Here is a 20,388-nt window from a genome sequence, read left to right on the forward strand (position 1 = left end):
CAATCATTGTGGCTATCTGGGGAGTGAACCAGAGGATAGAAGACCTCTCTGCCTCTGCCTCTCTGTAGCTCTGCCTCTCAGATAAATAAATAAATAAATAAAGACTAAAATAATGACAAAAACATGGCACTCTTTTTAATAAGATTTATTTCTCAGAAGGATGTGGTTACCAATGCTGAAACTATCCTATGTATATGTACTAGACTTGAACACATCAATAAATATGTTGTGCATAATGAGAGCCAAGTTCTTACTACCAGAGAAAGAATTTACAAGTAAGGAAAGAGGGGAGGTTAGAAGAGCCCCAGTGTGGTAGACTGAAGTCAGAGACGTTCGCATGAGCTCATGGTTTGTGACAGACAGACTTGTGATAAAGACAGTTCCACACCACTTCACATCGGGGAGATGGCCCCAGAAGTATGCTGTTGGGTACTTGCCTTGTCGTGTATCTACACAACCTGACACGGCTACAGCATCAACAGGTGACAGAATCTCAGCAGCTCACTGCTATATGTGAGGTATTGTTACACTGCACAAGACTGAGGGTAGATGATAGATGTAGGTGGTGATGCTGACAGAGACAGCGGATGATTGATAGGTAGATGTTAGAATGGGTGGACGATGGGCGGGTGGGTGGATAGGTAGACAGTGGATAGACAGATAGAATAGAGATAACTTGTAGATAGTTTAGTATATATTCCCAAGCCCTGTCAGCTGAGAGGGGAAAGAAACAAAAATATCCCAGTACTAATCGGCACATCTAACACCCAGATGTTGGTTCCTAAAAACCATTCTCCCAAAAATAGGAATCACAACTCCTTAAAGAAGTGGTTGGTTCCAGGGTAGGGGAAAAAATCAAGATGACCCAGGAACACCTGTGGTTCAAGAAAGAAACGAAGTGATTAAAAACTGGGGGTGGCGGGGCTGGTGATGTGGCGTAGTAGGTAAAACCACCACCTGCAGTGGTGGCCAGCATTAGGTGCCGGTTCTGTCCCGGCTGATCTACTTGTGATCCAGCTCCCTGCTAATGCGCCTGGGAAAGCAGTGGGAGGTGGCCCAAGTGCTTAGGCCCCTGCATCCACATGGGAGACCTGGAAGAAACTCCTGGCTCCTGGCTTGGGCTCAACCCAGCTCCAGCCATTATGGCCATCTAGGGAGTGAACCAGCAGATGGAAGACCTCTCTCTCTCTCTCTCTCTCTCTCTCTCTCTCTGTCTCTCCCTCTCTATCTGTAACTCTGACTTTCAAATAAATAAATATTTTTTTTTTGACAGGCAGAGTGGACAGTGAGAGAGAGACAGAGAGAAAGGTCTTCCTTTTTGCCGTTGGCTTACCCTCTAATGGCCGCCGCGGCCGGCGCGCTGCGGCTGGCGCATCGTGCTGATCCGAAGGCAGGAGCCAGGTGCTTCTCCTGGTCTCCCATGGGGTGCAGGGCCCAAGCACCTGGGCCATCCTCCACTACACTCCCTGGCCACAGCAGAGAGCTGGCCTGGAAGAGGGGCAACCGGGACAGAATCTGGCGCCCCGACTGAGACTAGAACCCGGTGTGCCAGCGCCGCAAGGCGGAGGATTAGCCTATTGAGCCGCAGTGCCGGCCATAAATAAATAAATATTTTTTAAATGGGGGTGGAGGTGGCACAGTGGTTAAGATGCCACAGGGGGTGGGGGGGCTGGCTCTGTGGCATGGTAGGCTGAGCCTCTGCCTGTGTCCCCAGTAGGTGTCCAGTAGCTCCAGGGTGCTAAGCTCTGTCCTGGGCTTTCCACAGAGCGGTATAGACCTCGGCTTCCGTGGGTGAACTGCAAAGTCCTTGGGCACTGCCCCTGGCTCCATCTAGCAAGCCCAGCTCGGGGGGGCGGGGGAAGGGGCAGGGCTGCTCTTGGTGGGATGGGGGATGGGGTGCTGATCGGCTGACTCTGCACCTCTGGGAGGCCTGCTGACACGCAGGAGGGGGAAGCCCTCCAGAGCTTGGTCTCTGCAGCTTCAGTGAACGCCCAGCATGGCTCGGAGGCCTTGAGCTTTGAAGTGGCCACAGGGAGGAACGTGGTCCCACAAAACCGAGGGCTCTAATTTTCTTAGCTTCTCTTATTAAAAAAAAAAAATGACAGATAAAGTTACACAGATGGATAGAGGTAGAGATATACAGATAGGTAGATGATAGCTAGATAGTTGACAGAGATCTTCCATCCACTGGTCCACTCCCCAAATGGCCACAACAGCTGCCAGGAGCCAAGAGCTCCATCTGTGTCTCCCACGTGGGTGCAGGGCCCAGGTGTTGGGCCATCCTCCTCCGCCTTCCCAGGCGCATTCACAGGGAGCTGGATGAGAAGCAGAGCAGCCAGGGTTCAAACTAGCTCTAGGAGATGGGATGCTGGTGTCGGTGGGCAGGAGGCAGCTTAACCCGCTTGTGCCACAACGCCGGCCCTGGCTCCAGACAGGCCAGCTTTGTGCCGGGGGAGGCAGTGACTGTTGGGAAGCTAACCGACGTCCTTTGTGGACAAACAGTGGGGGCTAACTGACCACGTGGGGAGTGACTCCCGGTGGTCTGTGCTGAAGCCGTCCGTGGTGTTGGGGGTGAGGTTTGTGGTGGAAGCTCTTCGAGAAAGCCTTTTAGGATTCTGAGTTTAGGTGGTAACCTGCACCACACTTGCTGCTGTGTAGGTGTGGAGCACCAGGAACGCCGCCCTTTCCTGAGGGCTCAGGGACCCGCTGGGCGAGGCGGGAAATGTGAGGCTGTAGGAGCTGTTTGGGGGTGGGGGCTGCAGGCTCCCCCAGGGGCCCCAGTGTTTTCCCTGTGTCCTGATGGAAAATCACAGACAGCCTTGACCACCCTGAGGCTCAGCCGGCGTGTGCTTGCCCTACGGGCCTGGCCCCAAACCAGAGCCTAGAACGTTCCCAGGCACTGATAAGGGTATCTGGGCTGTTGCCCAAAACCCCGAGAGAAACCAGACCTGGCCCTGAGCCGGATTCCTTGAGCCCACATGGAGACTGCGTCCCGGAAGCCAGTCGCTTTGGACGTGGATGGGTAGAACGCGGCTCCGCCTTGCTGCCCACCCAGGGGGTCCCTAATAAGCATTTTGGGCAGATCAGCATGAGCTGAGTGCTTCTCTCTTTGAACCCCAGCTGGCCCCGTGCTGCGATGATTTGGAGTACTCTCCTGAGGAGCTCCCCAGCCCCCACTTTTGGGGTGACTCCAGTGGCGGGTGTTGCCAAGAGGAGACATAGGCCAAACAGCTCAAAATGGATGACCAATTCCCAGTCCCTGGAGAGCAGCCCAAGAACACCACGCCCTCTGTACTGTTCACTCCCCAAATGCCAGGAGCCAGGAACTCCACCCAGGTCTCCTCCATGGATGGAAGGGACCCAAGTACCTGAACCATCACCTGTTGCCTCCCAGGCTGGGACAGAGAGCAGCCTGTGTCCACAGGTGTGACAGTGGCTGGCGCTGGGCAGCTGGAAGGCACCCCGGCCACCTGGTGTTCTTTACTTACCCGGATTTGCACAGAGATCTCAACTTCCGCCAGGAATGGCTCAGTCCCCCGCCCCTCCTCCCCAGGGAGTGCCCCCCCTCCCTGTGGCTGCTCAGGGCAGAAGACCACATGCTCAGCTGTGGGATGGGCCAGGCCAAGAAGTTGCTCCCCGTGGATGTCTGGTGGGGGATGACGCAACAGCTCAAACCAACAGAGAGATGTTTTATTAGGAACACATTGGCGGGCGGGGGGGGGGTGTTCCTGGCACTCTTGTGGAATAAAACTCCCCTTAACCCTCCCCACACCGCCACAGTCCTCTCGGTGGCCATGGGGACAATCCCAGAATGTAGACCTCTGTCCCCGGGAGTGGGAAGAGCTGTAGACCCCACAGGGCTGGGGGCTGAGGGCTGGGAGGAAGCTGCTGTGTTGTATGCGGCACTGCCCACCATTGCTGCGTGCCTCCCATGTCCCAGGTGCCTCTGCGGGCCTTCACCAATGAGGAAGGTGGGAGTGGTGCCTCAGGGGCAGGGGGGCTGCAGTCCAGCCTGGTGGCACTCGTCACCTCCAGACGCCCTCTCAGGGATCCTGACCCAGGCAGTACCGGGCAAAAGGACCACAGACCAGGGCATCCCATGTAAAACTGAGGCCCAGGCTTGAGGCAGTGTCTTTTCCACACCCGCACGGATGGTGCCCGGCTCTTGATGTCCACCAGACCCTTGTAAGCTGACTCTCCTCCACCATGGGGACCTCCATCAAGGCACAGACAGCTTGCATTAGAACGCCAGCCACCTGCGACGCTGGCGTCCCAGATGGGCACCAGTTCGAGTCCCGGCTGCTCCACTTCTGATCCAGCTCCCTGCTAATGACCTGGGAAAGCAGTGGAAGATGGCCCGAGTCCTCAGGCCCCTGCACCCACGCAGGAGACCTGGATGAAACTCCTGGCTCCTGGCTTTGGTTGGCCTGGCCCAGCCCTGATTGTTGTGGCTATTTGGGGAGTAAACCAGCAGAAGGAAGATTGATCTCTCTCTCTCTCTCTCTGTACCTCTGCCTTTCAAAGAAAAATTTTTTAAAAGAAAAAAAAAAGACACAATCAGGGTGGGCGTTGTGATGCAGCCAGTAAAGCCACGTCCCAACCCTGGCCAACACCAGCACCTTTTGAACCCCAGCCATTCCACTTCCGGTCCAGTTTCCTGCTAATGCACCTGGGAGGCAGTAGATGATGACCCAAGTGCTTGTGTTCCTGCCACTCATGTGGGAAGCCTGGACGGAGCTCCTGGCTCCTGGCTTCAGCCTGGCTGAGCCCTGGCTGTTGAGGGCATTTGATGAGTGAACCAGCAGATGGAAGATCTGTGTGTGTGTGTATGTGTGTGTGTGTGTCCCTCTCTGTCATTCTGCCTTTCCAAATAAATAAACAAACAGACGCACCCACACCGCAGCTTTTCAGTGAGGGGAATCCTTTCGGGAGCTCAGTTCCGCCCGGTAAGATGTAAATCCTGCTCCCCTGTAGCAGAGCCGGTGCACTTGCCATATGATGCCTTCCTTTCTTGCCCAGCATGGGATTAGGGAGGCTGTGAAATACGTTCCTCGATCAGCTGCAAGGTTCTTCAGGCACCACATGAAGGTATTCCAATAAGTCTGTGGGAAAAAAAAATTGAATTGAAAGATAAGTTTAAGCTGGCGCCGCGGCTCAAAAGGTTAATCCTCCACCTAGCGGCGCCGGCACACCGGGTTCTAGTCCCGGTCGGGGCGCCGGATTCTGTCCCGGTTGCCCCTCTTCCAGGCCAGCTCTCTGCTGTGGCCCGGGAGTGCAGTGGAGGATGGCCCAAGTGCTTGGGCCCTGCACCTGCATGGGAGACCAGGAGAAGCACCTGGCTCCTGCCATCAGATCAACGCAGTGCGCCAGGCGGTTGGCGGCCATTGGAGGGTGAACCAACGGCAAAGGAAGACCTTTCTCTCACTGTCCACTCTGCCTGTCAAAAAAAAAAAAAAAAGATAAGTTTAAAATGTTGCAAAAGATTCTGAAATCTGGAGCCAGTGCTGTGGTGTAGTAGGCTAAGCCTCCCCCTGCGGCGCCAGCATCCCATATGGGTGCTAGCTAGTTCACATCTGGCTGCTCCCCTTCCGATCCAGCTTATGGCCTGGGAAAGCAGTGGAAGACGGCCCGAGGGCTTGGGCCCCTGCACCTACGTGAGAGACCCAGAAGAAGCTCCTGGCTCCTGGCTTGAGATCAGCCCAGCTCTGACCGTTGTCTGGCCATTTGGGCAGTGAACCAGCGGATGGAAGAACTTTCCATCCCTCCCTCTCTCTGCCTGTAACTCTCTTTGCCTCTCAAATAAATAAATATTAAAAGAAAAGATTGTGAAATCCATGCATTTGGAAGGGATCTTCAAAAAGTGCATGGAGGAGCCAGTGCTGTGGCGTAGCAGGTAAAGCTGCTGCCTGCAGTGCCGGCATCCCATATGGGCACTGGTTCAAGTCCCGGCTGCTCCACTTCTGATCCAGCTCTCGGCTATGGCCTGGGAAAGCAGTGGAGTATGATCTAAGTGCTTGGGCCCCTGCACCCGCGTGGAAGCCTGGAAGAAGTTCCTGGCTCCTGGCTTCGGGTCAGCCCAGCTGTGGCCGTTGTGGCCAATTGGAGTGTGAACCAGCAAATGAAAGACCTCTCTGTCTCTCTCTGTCTCCCCTTCTCATCTGTGTAACTCTGACTTTCAAATAAATAAATAAATAAATATTTTTAAAATTGCATGGAAAATACAGGTGATGAAAAAACTATGCATGGATTTCAAATAATTTTGCACCAAAATAGACTCATCTTTTAGTTCCATTTGTCAGGGCCAGTGTTGTGGCACAGTATATTAAGCTGCCACCTGCAATCACATGTAGGCACTGGTTCAAGTCCCTGCTGCTCCACTTCTGATCCAGCTGTCTAACGTTCCTGGGAAAGCAGAAGAAGATGGCCCAAGTGCTTGGGCCCCTGCACCTACATGGGAGACCTGGATGGAGTTCCAGGCTACCGGCTTCAGCCTGGCCCAGTCCCAGCCATTGCAGCCATTTGGGGAGTGAACCAGCAGATGGAAGATCTCCCTGTAACTGTCTTTCAAATAAATAAGTAATATGTTTTAAAAAGTAATAATTCTGTTTGCCCATAAACCCTTTTCTTATGGGTTCATATTTATTTCACAAAAGACAGGCAGACTGAGGAATCAAATATGCCTCTTATATATAAGGCTTATTTTCAAGTATGAGGATTTTTTTGATGCAATGAGAAATCAAAATCCTTGATAAACAATGTGTTAGTAAGTACACAGCAGAAATCCATGAAAGGTTCATTATCCTTTTATTTTTATTTTTTTTTTTAAAAGTCTCAGGTCTGGCATTGTGACATAGCATCCCTATGCATGTCAGTTTGAGTCCTGGCTGCTCCACTTCTGCTCCAGCCACTGCTGTGGCCTGGGAAAGCAGTAGAAGACGGCCCAAGTGCTTGAGCCCCTGCACCCACGTGGGAGACCCGGATGGAGCTCCTGGCTCCTGGCTTCGGTCTGGCCCAGCCCTGGCCATTGCACACATCTGGGGAGTGAACCAGTGGATAGAAGATTTGTCTCTGTCTCTCTGTAACTCTTGACTTCCAAAATCAATCTTTTAAAATCTTGGTGCTGGGCCGGCGCCGCAGCTCACTAGGCTAATCCTCCGCCTCGCAGCACCGGCACACCGGGTTCTAGTCCCAGTCCGGGCGCCAGATTCTGTCCCGGTTGCCCCTCTTCCAGGCCAGCTCTCTGCTGTGGTCAGGGAGTGCAGTGGAGGATGGCCCAAGTGCTTGGGCCCTGCACCCCATGGGAGACCAGGAGAAGCACCTGGCTCCTGCCATTGGATCAGCGCGGTGCACCGGCCGCAGCGGCCATTGGAGGGTGAACCAACGGCAAAGGAAGACCTTTCTCTCTGTCTCTCTCTCTCACTGTCCACTCTGCCTGTCAAAAAATTAAAAATAAATTAAAAAAAAAATCTTGGTGCTGGACAGCCAGAGAGAGAGGTCCTCCGTGGCCGCATCCCCAGTGACCAGGCCGGGGTCTAGAGTTTATCTGAACAAGGTTTTAGGAATGTGGCTCACTGTCTGGGCAAGTTTCTTTCAGTGTAGTTGCCCGAAGCTTATCAGTGCCTCGGAAAGGTCAAGGCCCCGGCTCGGGTTCAAACCTGTGGGAGACGCAGCTGGCTGAGTCACAGAGCTGTCCCACTCTGTGATTTTCCATCAGGACACAGAAACGGGGAGGCGTGACTGGGGGACGGGGCACAGCAGCGGCCGGGCTGAGACACACACCGTCCTCTCACCCAATCTTTCCACGGCTGTGCCCAATACAACAGAGTGGACAGATCACAAAAAGACGTGCGCAGGAGCATCCAGAGTGGGGCCGGCGCTGTGACACAATGGGTTAAAGCACCGGCCTGCAGCGCCGGCATCCCATATGGGCGCCGGTTCTAGTCCCGGCTGCTCCACTTCTGATCCAGCTCTCTGCTGAGGCCTGGGATAGCAGTGGAAGATGGCCCAGTGCTTGGGCCCCTGCACCCATGTAGGAGACCTGGATGGAGTTCCTGGCCCAGCCCTGGATGTTGTGACTGATCAGGAAATGAACCAGTAGATGGAAGATTCTCTCTCTCTCCTCTTTCTCTCTCTCTCTCCCTTTCTGTCATTTTGCCTTTCAAATAAATAAATAAATCTTTTTGAAAAAGTGATCTTGGGTTTCATTCTCCGTGAACTTTCTGAAGACCTCGACAGAAAGAAGAGTGTATACACCACACCCACGAGCCGATGCTGGAAGCCATCCCGCGGCCACCTAAGCAAGGTGCATGGTTCTCAGACACAGTGAAACGCCACACTCAGCACGAAACGCAACGAGCCGCTGCTTCGTGTAACACGTGGCCGCGTCTCCAAAGTATGGAATGCACCTGCCGCGAGCAGAAGACAAGCCATGCTGTAGGATTTCGGTTCTATGAAATATTGATCGATGGTGGGAAGAAAAGCCCAGGACAATGCTCGCCTAGGAGTGCTGCAGCACAGTCGACTGGGAAGGGATTGCAAGAACTTTTTGGGGTGGGGATTTGGACTACATGGGTGCATGCATTCAAAAGTCAATGCTTACTTAAGATTTGTATGTTTCATCATATGGATATTTTGCCTAGAAAAACATTTGCACGTGGAAAACTCCATCTACACATGCCCACACCAACCATGACTCAGCAAAAAGAAGGGAGTCCGCTGGCTGGTCCCAGAAATGGCATTGGACGACCACCCCCCCAACCCCCCGCCGCCGCCACCGCCCTGGTCCAATCCTGTTCAGGGCCAGGGAAAAGTTGCTCACAGGGCTGGGGTGGATCCAGGGCTTCACCTGCCCCCAGAAGCAGAGTGGACGCCCAGGGAAACTGGAGGTGCCTACTCCCACGGGCAAGCCCCTCCCCCGCTCCCAGGGCCTGCCCTAACTTGGCCTGTTCGGGACCTGGGCAACAGCCTGGGCCCCACCCCCACCCCACTGCCCTCCTGGCCTGGGGCGGGGGGTGTCAAGTTCCCCAAGACCTCCAGCACTTCCTACTCCCCCCCCCACCGTGGGAACAGCAAACTCAGCTCACACCTCTGACCCTGGGGACATCGCCACCCCCACCCAGACCCTGGGCTCAGCACCTCCCTCTGCCACCCTGCCCAGGACAGGGGTTGGGTCCTCAGCTTCTGAGGAAGGAGGGCTTGGAGGGGGGGGAGTAGGCATCATTCCTATCTGGGGTCCGCTAGTCCTCCGTCCCCGTGGTTGGCAGCTACCCTGACCCCCTCCCAAGTCATCCTTCACCTCAGCCTGGCTCAGCCCTGCCTGCTGGATCTGACTCAGGGGACGCGAGAGACAGCAAGGACAGAGCCCCAGAGAGCGACAGGGAGAAGGCGAGAGCAGGAGGCGTGAGCAAGCAGGACCTGGAGGACACGAGGGAAGCAGAGACAGGCCCTGAGACGCGGAGGCCGAGAGCATTGGCATGCAGGACAGACAGCCACAGACACCACAGAGGCAGGAGCCGGGTAAGACGCAGCCTGGGCAGCCCGGAGAGAAACGGGGCCCGCCTGGGTCGCGAAGCCGCTCAGCGTCAGCCGGGGACTTGAACACAGAGCAGCAGGACCCAGTGCCCAAGGCTCATCTCTGGCTCATCGCTCTGCCTCGCCCCCGCCCCCGCAACCAGACCCCCAGAAAACACCTCTGCCCCATCCCCAGGGCCAGCCACGACTGCTGGACAGGGACCAGGACTGAGCTCCGCCCGCAGAGCCCAGCTTCCCCCAAGAGGAGGGGGACAGCAGGTTCCCCAGGTGCAGCCCCCACCCAGGGGGCCTTTCCAGGCAGCTGTGAAGATGGGAGGGGGTTAAAGATCGCCTGAAGGAGGGGAGGGGCGGAGTAAAGGCGGGGTGTGGAGGCAGGATTTAAGAGCGGGTGCTGTTGCCCGCAAGCACATCACAGTGGCCGGGCACAGCCCACAGCTCTGGGGCACACCTAGCTGCCCCCACGGCGAGGCAGGTAAAGGGTCCGGGATGGGGACACAGAGGAGCAGGGGGGCTCCCCTGAGAGGGGGGCCTCTGGCTCCATCTCTGTCTTAAGACTGAATGGGCATCTCTTCTTCCGGCTCCTCTGATGGCTTTTGGGGTCTCGGGGTCCCCGGCGTGTTGGCTAGGCCCAGGTGCCTGCACAGGTGCCTCGCCCAGCAGGTGCAACGCCCTCTGGAATGGGACCCTGCGTTCTGAACACGTGCTTCTCTTTCATTTCCTCTGCTTCTACCATCCCTGTCCACCTCAGCCTCTTGCTCGCTCGCTCGCTCCCACCCTCTCTTTCTCCCCATCTCTGTCTGTAAGAGGGCACTTCAAAAGGTCTGTGCAAATGGAACTGGAAAAAGTGGCTTTGGGATAAAATAAAGTTTGTTGAGAGCCTCTCTGCCTCTCTGATTCCGTCTCTGTGCCCTTCTCGCCCTCCTCCCTCTCTCATCCCCTGGACTCTCTCTGTTTCTCTACCCTGTTTCTTCTTCCACCTGCGCCCATTTCTGGGGCCCGGGAAAAGCAAGGTCTAGAAGGAGGTGAGGGGCAGAAGGACCCAGCTCTGCTCTCCCGGTGCCTGCAGCTGCGTCACCATGGACAGCACAAACACGGCCATCCTGCTGCTGCTCCTGGCTCTCGTCTACCTGCTCCTGACCCTCGGCTCATGGGGCAAGGGCCGGCTGCCCCCGGGACCCAGGCCCCTCCCATTGCTGGGGAACCTGCTGCAGCTTCGCTCCCAGGACATGCTGACCTCTCTCACCAAGGTGCAGGGGCCTGGGCTCGGGAGACGGGGCAGTGGGGAGGGAGAGGGTTCCCACAGCCCACGCCCACCTGTGGCCTCTGTCCATCCCTCAGCTGAGTAAGGAATACGGCTCGGTCTACACGGTGCACCTGGGGCCCAGGCCCGTGGTGGTGCTCAGCGGGTACCAAACTGTGAAGGAGGCCCTCGTGGACCAGGGGGACGAGTTCAGCGGCCGCGGCAGCTACCCTGTCTTCTTCAACTTCACCAAGGGCAACGGTGAGCCCGCTCCCCGTCCCCACCCCCACCCACAACCTCCCCACACTGGAGGAGGGCTGAGGATGGGAGACCGTCCTCCCTCTCTTGACAACACTCAGGCCTCTGAAGTTGACACCAAATGGGAGGAGCCAGGCAGCTGTGTCCCACCTTCCACCCCAAAACCCCACCACCACCTTTCCTTATGTTTTAATTTTTTTTTATTTGAAAGAGACACAGGGAGAGAGAGGGAGAGACAGAGACAGAGACAGAACTCGTCCACCTGCTGGCTCAATCCCCAAATATTTGCAACAGCCAAGGCTGGGCTATGCCAAAGCCAGGAGGCAAAACTCCATCCAGGCCTCCCCCATGGGTGGCAGGGATCCTAGTACTTGAGGGATCACCTGCGCCCCCCTAAGGTGTGCAGCAGCAGGCAGACAGGATTGGAAGCAGAGCTGGGGCGTGAAGGCGGGCACTGTGGTATGGTAGGCGGGCATCCCCAGCAGTAAGCACCTGCTCCCTCCACCGTCCGGAACTGCATCCCAACCCCTATCTCTGTCCAGCTCCAACCCCATTCTCATCCGGTCTCTTGTTCCATCCCCGCCATATCATCAAAGTCCCAACCAAGTTATCTGGCCTCAGTCCTCATTGTCCCCCTCAACCCAATCTCAATCCCCACCAACCCTGCCAGCCCCCCCCCTTAGCCCCTTCTCCACCCCCACCTACGATGCCACCTCCCCCAACCTGCAGTCCCGGATCAACCCCATTACCAACCCCCATCCTGATCCCTGCAGTGGAAAACTGAACTCTGCTGTCCTTCCCCTCCCCAGCCCCAGCCTCGCATTGCCCCCCCTATCGTCTACGGAAGGTGCCAGTCCCCAGGCCACATCTGCAGCATTGACCTCGCTGCCACCAAAACCAACTGCATCACACACCTACCCGACCCCAAGCTCTCACTCAACCCTTCTCCTGCCACCCTACTCCGTCCCCATCTCCAGCCTCAAACCCAACTCACCCAAAAGGCACATCGCCTCTCTGGCCCCACTGGCATCCCCAGCCACTCCCACCACTCACCTACGCCATCTCGAGATCCTGTCCCCTTGGCTTGGAAAACACCTGGTCTTGTCGCTTTCAAGCTTGTTTTTGGTTTTGTTGTGTTTTTTGTTTGTTTGTTTTTTGGTGTTTTTTTTTTTTTTTTTTTGACAGGCAGAGAGTTAGACGGTGAGAGAGAGACAGAGAGAAAGGTCTTCCTTCTGTTGGTTCACCCCCCAAATGGCTGTCATGGCCAGCGCACAGCGCCGATCCGAAGCCAGGAGCCAGGTGCTTCCTCCTGGTCTTCCATGTGGGTGCAGGGCCAAGCACTTGGGCCATCCTCCACTGCACTCCTGGGCCACAGCAGAGAGCTGGCCTGGAAGAGGAGCAGCCAGGACAGACTCCGGCGCCCCGACTGGGACTAGAACCCGGGGTGCCGGGGCTGCAGGCAGAGGATTAGCCTAGTGAGCCACAGTGCCGGCCCAAGCTTGTTTTAAATACAGATCTCTTATGCAAGGAAGTCAAGTGGCCAGGCCCAACAAATAACAGGAAAGAAAGAAGATGGCGGGGGTGGTGGGGGACGGGGTGAGGGGGTATGCTCTGATTGAAAATGGGTCTGGGGGCTGGCACCGTGGCTCACTAGGCTAATCCTCCGCCTTGTGGCGCCGGCACACCGGGTTCTAGTCCCGGTCAGGACGCCGGATTCTGTCCCGGTTGCCCCTCTTCCAGGCCAGCTCTCTGCTGTGGCCAGGGAGTGCAGTGGAGGATGGCCTAAGTGCTTGGGCCCTGCACCCCATGGGAGACCAGGAAAAGCACCTGGCTCCTGGCTTCAGATCAGCGCGGTGCACCAGCCACAGCGCACTGGCTGCGGCGGCCATTGGAGGGTGAACCAACGGCAAAAAGGAAGACCTTTCTCTCTGTCTCTCTCTCACACTGTCCACTCTGCCTGTCAAAAAAAAAAAATGGGTCTGGAAGATCCACACCCTGCACCGTTCTCCCCTCAAGGAGCGCCCAGGGCTCCCCTGGCCCTCATTAGGCAGGTCCCGGCTACCCTGGATTTGGAATCAGTGAAACACCTCCCACTGTACACCTGCCACCTTTCATGGCCCCTGCCCCCTGTGCCCTCATGACCCTGTCCATCCTGGTACACAGGATGCAAAGAGGTGGCGCCAGGGCTCTTGGGAAAAATCCCCGTGCTACTTTTGCATAGAAGCCTCTGCACACACACACCATTCATTACTCAGTTTGCAACACAGGGGAACAGCAAGGTTCCCTTGCTTTCTGCCCATGTGCCTGCTCTGACGCCCCATCTGCCACCACGAGGCGTCGCTGAGTCGATGCCTGCAAAGCCAGGCAAGCCAATACCCCACCGTCTGTTTTTCCCTTCTCTGGCATCTCATGGTCTGCGAGGGACCGAGGAACCACAAACGCATCCTTGGGGCAAGCATCTGTGCGCATTCCGTATGGGAGTGGCTGGGTCCAAGCCCTGGCTCTGCTTCCGGTCCCGGCTTCTTGCTAACGCACACCCTGAGAGGCAGCGGGAGATGGTTTAGTCCCCACCACCCTCGAGTTGCACGGCAGGCTCCTGGCTTTGGGCTGGCCCCAGCTCTTACGGATGCATTTGGGGAGTAAACCAAAAGATGGGAGCTGTCGCTCTCTCTCCTCCCTTCAAGTAACTGGAAGTTAAATTAAAAAGAGAAAAAGCAGCACATCCAGGATCCTATCCTGTTGATGTCCAGCAGGAAGCATAGGCCATTCCCAGACTGTGACAGCCCTGTGTGGTCAAGGCGGGGATGGGAGAAGCCTGGGAGGGCAGAGCCAGGGCAGCCCCCCACCCACCCACCCAGGGGAGACCTCTGAGCTGAGCCTGGGAGATGGAAACGACAAGTCCAGAGAAGACAAGGGGTAGAGAGTGTCCCGGAGAGGACAGAGCAGGGTCTGGCGGAGTCCCCAGTGTCCTGCGCTTGCTCCTCTTGATTACCTGCATTTATGCCCCCCGCCATCAATCAGCCATCCCAGGAGCGGCACCTCCTGTGTGACAAGCCCCGCCGAATGCTGAGGACACTCGGGACAGGCCCGGCCGTGCCGGTCTTGGGGGAGGGGACACAGGCGGGGCGACGGGGACCGCGGTGAGGGAAGCCCGGGGACCCAGGGGCCGCGGGCTGGGGGTGAGCAGAGGGTCGAGCCAGCTCCTCCGCTGTCCGCAGGCATCGCCTTCTCCAACGGGGACCGCTGGAGGGCGCTGCGGAGGTTTTCCGTGCAGATCCTGCGCAACTTCGGCATGGGGAAGAGGAGCATCGAGGAGCGCATCCTGGAGGAAGGCGGCTTCCTGCTGGCGGAGCTGCGCAAAACGGAAGGTCAGGGCCAGGTCAGGCGCGGCTCCGAGGGGCGCCGGGCGCGGCTCCTCCTCGAAGGCTGGGCTCGTGGGACGGGGTAGGCGCTGGCGGCCGTGCCCGCTCTCCCAGCCCAGCCTCTGTCCTGGTGGAGGACGAGGAGGACGCGGCGGCATCCCCAGGGCCCTGTGCTGAGCACGCGGCTGTGCGGAAGTCCTTGCAGCCTGACACCAATCCGTCGCGCAGATGAGAATTAGAGGCACAGAGAGCTTAGGCAACCGGCTTGACGTAACAGAGCTGGTAAGCTGGAGGAACCAGGATTCAAACCCACGTCTGCCACCCCAGGCCTCGCGCAGGGCACTGCTGCCGTTTGTTGAGTGCTCACGGGCACTGGCTAAACTGTGGTTACTCTTCCCACTCCCGCAACCCTTGAGAGTGGGTGTGGCCACAGGTGAGCAAGCCGACGCCCAGGGAGGGAAAGCGGGGTGCCCAGGGTGTGGCAGAGCTGGGATTTGAACCCAGGTCAAAGCTGCTGAGCTCTGAAAAAAACTGAAAACGACCAGCAGGGACACGATGCCTTGGACACGCCCGTGCCTGTCTTAGAGCGTCGTGTGTCACCTCCCCGGAACGCTCTCACCTCCTGGGAAGCAGGTCATGGTGTGAGCCCCATGTTACCTCCAAATCTCGCTGGCTTTGGGCACAAACACACTGTGCCAGGCAAGCCGCTGGAGCGATGTGATGTCAGTGAGACCGTCCCAGCTGCCCGTGCTGGCTTCTCACGGCCGAGGTGATACACTGTCACAAACACGGTGGCCTCAGACATCATGTTCCTACAGCTCAAACATGAGAGCTGTGGGTGAGACCCTGCCCCGGCCTCTCTAGCCCAGAGGCCACCTGTGTTCCTCAGCTCACGCCACTTCCTCCATCTTCCCAGCCAGGAACAGCCTCCCCCAGTCTGCTTCGCTGGCTCTTCTCCCATCAGCTCGGTGTCTTTGTACTCAGACCCATGCACCCCCCTCCCATAAGGACCCGGGTGCTCCTAGGCTGGGCCCACTGAGTGATCTCCCCGTCGGGGTCCCTCACTTAATCGCGTCCTCAAGGGTCCTTTCGCCACATGAGGTCCCAGGATGTGGACTTGGTCTCGCTGGCGGCACAGGAGGGGCGCCACGGCGGGAGCCAGCCTCAGCACAGGTTGGCTGAGCCCTTCCCCACCGTGCATTCTCTGACTGCTATGGACAGCCCCGTAGGAGAGGCAGCCATCGAGCCCACTTTACAGATGAGGAAACTGAGGCTCCCAGACCGGAGGTCAGCTGGGCCAGGCTAAGAGGTCAAGCCAGGATTCAAACTACGACCATCTCAGCCCAGGCTGCGCTACTGCGCCTCCTGTGCGGTCTGGACACTGTCGGCCGAGGTCTCCTGGGCGGCTGCCTCACCGGGTGTTAGGGGCCGTGTCGCTGCGGGTTTCCGTCTGGGTGAGGCTGGACATGATCATGCAACGCGCTAGACGCAGTCTTGCGGCCCGTGCCGCCTGCTGTTGCCCTGGGCTGATACGGTGTCAGCGTGCTGCGGTCACGGCCAGTGGGCGTGCGGTGGCCCCGTGATGCCACAGGTTCTGTCGCAGCCCGGACGTCCCCCGAGCTGCACCCTCTGACCCACTGCACCCCTCGCCCACAGGCGAGCCCTTCGACCCCACGTTTGTGCTGAGCCGCTCGGTGTCCAACATCATCTGCTCCGTGATCTTCGGCAGCCGCTTCGACTACGACGACGAGCGCCTGCACACCATCATCAGCCTCATCAACGACAACTTTCAGATCATGAGCAGCCCCTGGGGCGAGGTCAGGGGCCCGGGTCCAGCGCGGGGATCGGCCGCTCCTGGCCCCGCCCCTCCCTGCAGGCCCCGCCCCCGAGTCAGGGCAGGAGTCCGGGTCCAGCCTGGGGATTGGCTGCTCCTGGCCCCGCCCCTCCCTGCAGGCCCCGCCCCCGAGCCGGGGGGGAGGAGCCAGGGTCTAGTGCGTGGATTGGCCGCTTCTTGGCCCCGCCCCTCCCTGCAGGCCCGCCCCTCCCACCCCAGCCCCGCCTCCCCGGCCGCCCCACACACACACCCCACCCGCTGCTCCCAGCGCCTCGGCCCCACGCGCCTGCCCCGTCCACAGTGGTACAACATCTTCCCCAGCCTGCTGGACTGGGTGCCCGGGCCGCACCGACGCCTCTTCCGCAACTTCGGCTGCATGAAAGCCCTCATCGCCCGCAGCGTCCGCGACCACCAGGCCTCCCTGGACCCCGACTCTCCGCGGGACTTCATCGATTGCTTCCTCACCAAGATGGCCCAGGCAAAGCCCTAGCTGGAAGCCCCACCCTGGTCCGGCCTGCACGCAGACCCCAACAGGGGACTCCGAATTGGGCGGGGGGCCGGGGACCGGGCGTCACAGCCCCGCCCAGAAAAGGCAGCCCCAGGCCCCGGCTCACGCATGTCCCCATCCCGCGCGCCCGGCAGGAGCAGCAGGACCCGCTGAGCCACTTCCACATGGACACACTGCTGATGACCACACACAACCTGCTCTTCGGCGGCACCGAGACCGTGGGCACCACGCTGCGCCACGCCTTCCTCGCGCTCATGAAGTTCCCTAAAGTGCAAGGTGCGGGGCGCTCTGGGCCCCTCGGAAGAACGCACGGGCCCACGCGCAGGGCTGCAGACAGCGCGGCCTGCACCCGGGGCCTGCCTCGCGGGCCCTGGGGACTCTGAGCCCGCACGCGGCGCTGCCCGCGGCCTCACCGCACCTGCTCCCGCCCGCAGCCCGCGTCCAGGAGGAGATAGACCGCGTGGTGGGGCGCGCGCGGCTGCCGTCGCTGGAGGACCGCGCGGCCATGCCCTACACAGACGCCGTGATCCACGAGGTGCAGCGCTTCGCAGACATCATCCCCATGAACCTGCCGCACCGCGTCACGCGCGACACGGACTTCCACGGCTTCCTGATACCCAAGGTGCGAGGGGCGCCCAGCCCTAGCTTCGGGAGAACCAGCGTGGGCCGGACGCTGCCCGCAACCCCAGACCCCTCCCCAACCCTGGATCAAGTCCCAAGACCCTGAGCCCCGCAGAGGGGAAGCCCTGGCTGGGGACCCCCAGCCCCTCCTCCACCGCTCACCCCGCCTCCAACCGCACAGGGCACCGACGTCATCACCCTCCTGAACACGGTCCACCACGACCCCAGCCAGTTCCCCGCGCCCCAGGAGTTCAACCCCGGGCACTTCCTGGATGACAACGAGGCCTTCAAGAAGAGCCCCGCCTTCATGCCCTTCTCAGCCGGTGAGAGCGCCGTCCCGGCTCCCAGAGCCCGCCTCTCCTCTCCACTCTCACCCCTGTGTGTGGGTGTGCAGAAGCAGCGATTGCCCCCCAGCCCTTCTGCTGGGACCCCGACACCGACTGACCAGGGCAGCCTGTGCCCTGGGAGCGGCCACTGCCGGATTCTCCGCCAGGTGGCGCTGTGAAATCAGATCCGGCTTCCCTGCCTTTTGTTTGGGAGATGCCACTGCTGGCCTCTCCACCAGGTGGCGCTGTGGACGCGGATTCGGCTTCCCCGCCTTTTGTGTTTGGGAGAGGCCACTGTTGGCCTCTCCACCAGGTGGCGCTGTGGACGCGGATTCGGCTTCCCCGCCTTTTGTGTTTGGGAGAGGCCACTGTTGGCCTCTCCACCAGGTGGCGCTGTGGACGCGGATTCGGCTTCCCCGCCTTTTGTGTTTGGGAGAGGCCACTGCCGGCCTCTCCACCAGGTGGCGCTGTGGAAGCGGATCCGGCTTCCCCGCCTTTTGTGTTTGGGAGATGCCACTGGTGGCCTCTCCACCAGGTGGCGCTGTGGAAGCGGATCCGGCTTCCCTGCCTTTTGTGTTTGGGAGATGCCACTGGTGGCCTCTCCACCAGGTGGCGCTGTGGAAGCGGATCTGGCTGCCCTGCCTTTTGTGTTTGGGAGAGGCCACTGCTGGCCTCTCCACCAGGTGGCGCTGTGGACGCGGATCCGGCTTCCCCGCCTTTTGTGTTTGGGAGAGGCCACTGCCGGCCTCCACCAGGTGGCGCTGTGGAAGCGGATCCGGCTTCCCTGCCTTTTGTGTTTGGGAGAGGCCACTGCCGGCCTCCACCAGGTGGCGCCGTGGAAGCGGATCCAGCTTCCCCGCCTTTTGTCTGCACCCTGCTGGGAGCTCTCTTCCCTGGTTACCAAGTAGCAGGTGGAGGAAGGAGGAACGGAATACTAGAGAACTCACTGCGTGCCACGTGCCACCTCTGGGAAGAGCTGGAGCTGTGAGGGGCAGCTGCTAAGGGCTGGGCTCTGTGGCAGGCTTGGGGGAGAGAGGTCGCACCCCGCACCCCAGCTGTGTGCCCCTCACCACGTCTCGGCACCTCCATTCTCGCACCTACAAAGCGCAGATCATCTCTTGGGGTGGCTGGGGAATGAATGATAGCAGCTGTGGCGCTTTGCACGAAGCGAGAGCGCCTGAAGGGCGTACCTGGATGGCATACCCAGCAACTGCAGGAGGCACGGCTGGCCTCTCCGTTTTAAACATCTGGGCACTGTGCCCTGCCCAAGGTCACAGACCTGCTCGTGACAGAGCCAGGATTCAAACCCGGGCGGCGGGTGGTGGACCTCTAGGTGGGCGGTCTGTGCGTCTTCCTCTGGGAACCAGGAGGCTCGCCGCCACCCCACCCTCCGTCTCCTCCCTCCCCACCGCAGGGCGCCGGCTGTGCCTGGGCGAGTCGCTGGCGCGCATGGAACTCTTCCTCTTCCTCACCGCCATCCTGCAGAGTTTCTCGCTGCAGCCGCTGGTGGCCCCCGAGGACATCGACCTGACCCCGCTCAGCTCGGGTCTCGGGCACGTGCCGCGGCCGTTCCAGCTGTGTGCGCGCGCGCGCTGAGCGCGGCCGCCGCCTCTCCTGCCCCCGAGCGGCTCGGTCGCGCTGTGATGTCTCGCCTGCACCTGTCACCTGCATGGCCCCCTTCCTCCCACCTCTGCCTGGTCTGACACGTCTTCTTGTACCCACAGAACGCGGCCCCTGCCCTGATGCGGCCTTTTAGGGGCCTTTTGTATCGTTTCCTAGTAAAGTATCTTTATAATAAGATTCAAATCTGTCTTGGCTGAATGAGCCGGAGGGGAGGGGCCGGCATTCCGTGTGAGCGCCGGTTCGCCCGTCAGCCACTCCGCTCCAATCCGACCCAGCTCCCTGCTGGCGGCCTGGGAAAGCAGCTGAGGCCCCAGTGCCTGGGCCCCTGCACCCACGTGAGGACCTGGGTGGAGTTCTGGGCTCCTGGCTTCCACCTAGACCAGCCCTGGCCACTGTGGCCTTTTAGAGAATGAACCAGCTTATGGGAGATCTCTCTCTCCCTCTAACTCTTTCAAATAAATAAATATTTTTTGAAAACCTAAGTTCGGGGAGAGGGGAGCGCCGAGAGAGACAGGAGAGATGGGAGGTGCAGGGCGCTGGGCAGGGGCGCGGGCAGGGAGACACCAGATACTGACCCCGGCGCCTCCTGCTCACTGCTCTACATGCCCCATCCAGCATCCTTTATCCAGAGCCAAAACGCCTGCTCCTGGAAGTATTGTGGATCCCAGGTTTGTCCAGATTCTGGACTATTTGCATACATATAATGAGGCATCTTGGGAGCTGAAGCCAAGTCTAAACATGAAATTAGTTTGTTTCATGCACACCTTGTGCACAGCCTGAAGGGAACATTACACAATATGGTTAGTGCACCTGCTTTCTGACTGCAATCCATCCTGTGAGGTTAGGGTGCGGGATTTTCCACCGTGGCATCACGCCCATCCTCAGAAAGTTCCAATTTTGGAACATCTCGAATTCTGAATTAGATGTGTTGAGCCTGTATAAGCCCACTTCACAGATGAGCAGACTGAGGCTCAGGGAGGCGAGGTGACACACAAAGAGGCAGAGCTGGGATCTGGCTCCCAGCTCTGAGCTGGGCACCACCGGCTTTCAGTCACACAAGTCAGAGACCCCAGGAGCCCAAAGAC

The 20,388-nt window shown here is 58.9% G+C and overlaps 1 protein-coding gene across 2 annotated transcripts; it reads left to right on the top strand.

The window, feature by feature from the left end:
* The first annotated feature begins 9,377 nt into the window (after nucleotides 1-9,377).
* Nucleotides 9,378-19,486, top strand: LOC100353821 (cytochrome P450 2F5). Of its 2 annotated transcripts, none has more exons than XM_051836450.3 (10): nucleotides 9,378-9,516; nucleotides 10,598-10,778; nucleotides 10,870-11,032; nucleotides 14,248-14,397; nucleotides 16,048-16,208; nucleotides 16,527-16,703; nucleotides 16,868-17,009; nucleotides 17,168-17,355; nucleotides 17,536-17,677; nucleotides 19,095-19,486. In XM_051836450.3, the coding sequence occupies exons 2-10, from the start codon at nucleotides 10,608-10,610 to the stop codon at nucleotides 19,274-19,276; spliced, it is 1,476 nt and encodes a 491-aa protein (XP_051692410.3). In that variant the 5' UTR covers nucleotides 9,378-9,516; nucleotides 10,598-10,607; the 3' UTR covers nucleotides 19,277-19,486. The 2 variants fall into 2 exon arrangements, with proteins under 2 accessions (XP_051692410.3, XP_008247933.4); XM_008249711.5 differs by lacking the exon at nucleotides 9,378-9,516 and adding an exon at nucleotides 9,773-10,003.
* The last annotated feature ends 902 nt before the right edge of the window (nucleotides 19,487-20,388 follow it).

Source organism: Oryctolagus cuniculus, chromosome 18, assembly GCF_051225735.1.
Source record: "Oryctolagus cuniculus isolate XC-2025 breed Fujian yellow rabbit chromosome 18, ASM5122573v1, whole genome shotgun sequence".
In the NCBI taxonomy this organism is placed as follows: Eukaryota; Metazoa; Chordata; class Mammalia; order Lagomorpha; family Leporidae; genus Oryctolagus; species Oryctolagus cuniculus.

Coding starts and splice junctions, on each gene's coding strand:
- LOC100353821 (XM_051836450.3), top strand. CDS start 10,608: ATGGACAGCACAAACACGGCCATCCTGCTGCTGCTCCTGGCTCTCGTC. Junction 10,779..10,869: donor TGCTGACCTCTCTCACCAAG/GTGCAGGGGCCT, acceptor TCCATCCCTCAG/CTGAGTAAGGAATACGGCTC. Junction 14,398..16,047: donor GGAGCTGCGCAAAACGGAAG/GTCAGGGCCAGG, acceptor CCTCGCCCACAG/GCGAGCCCTTCGACCCCACG.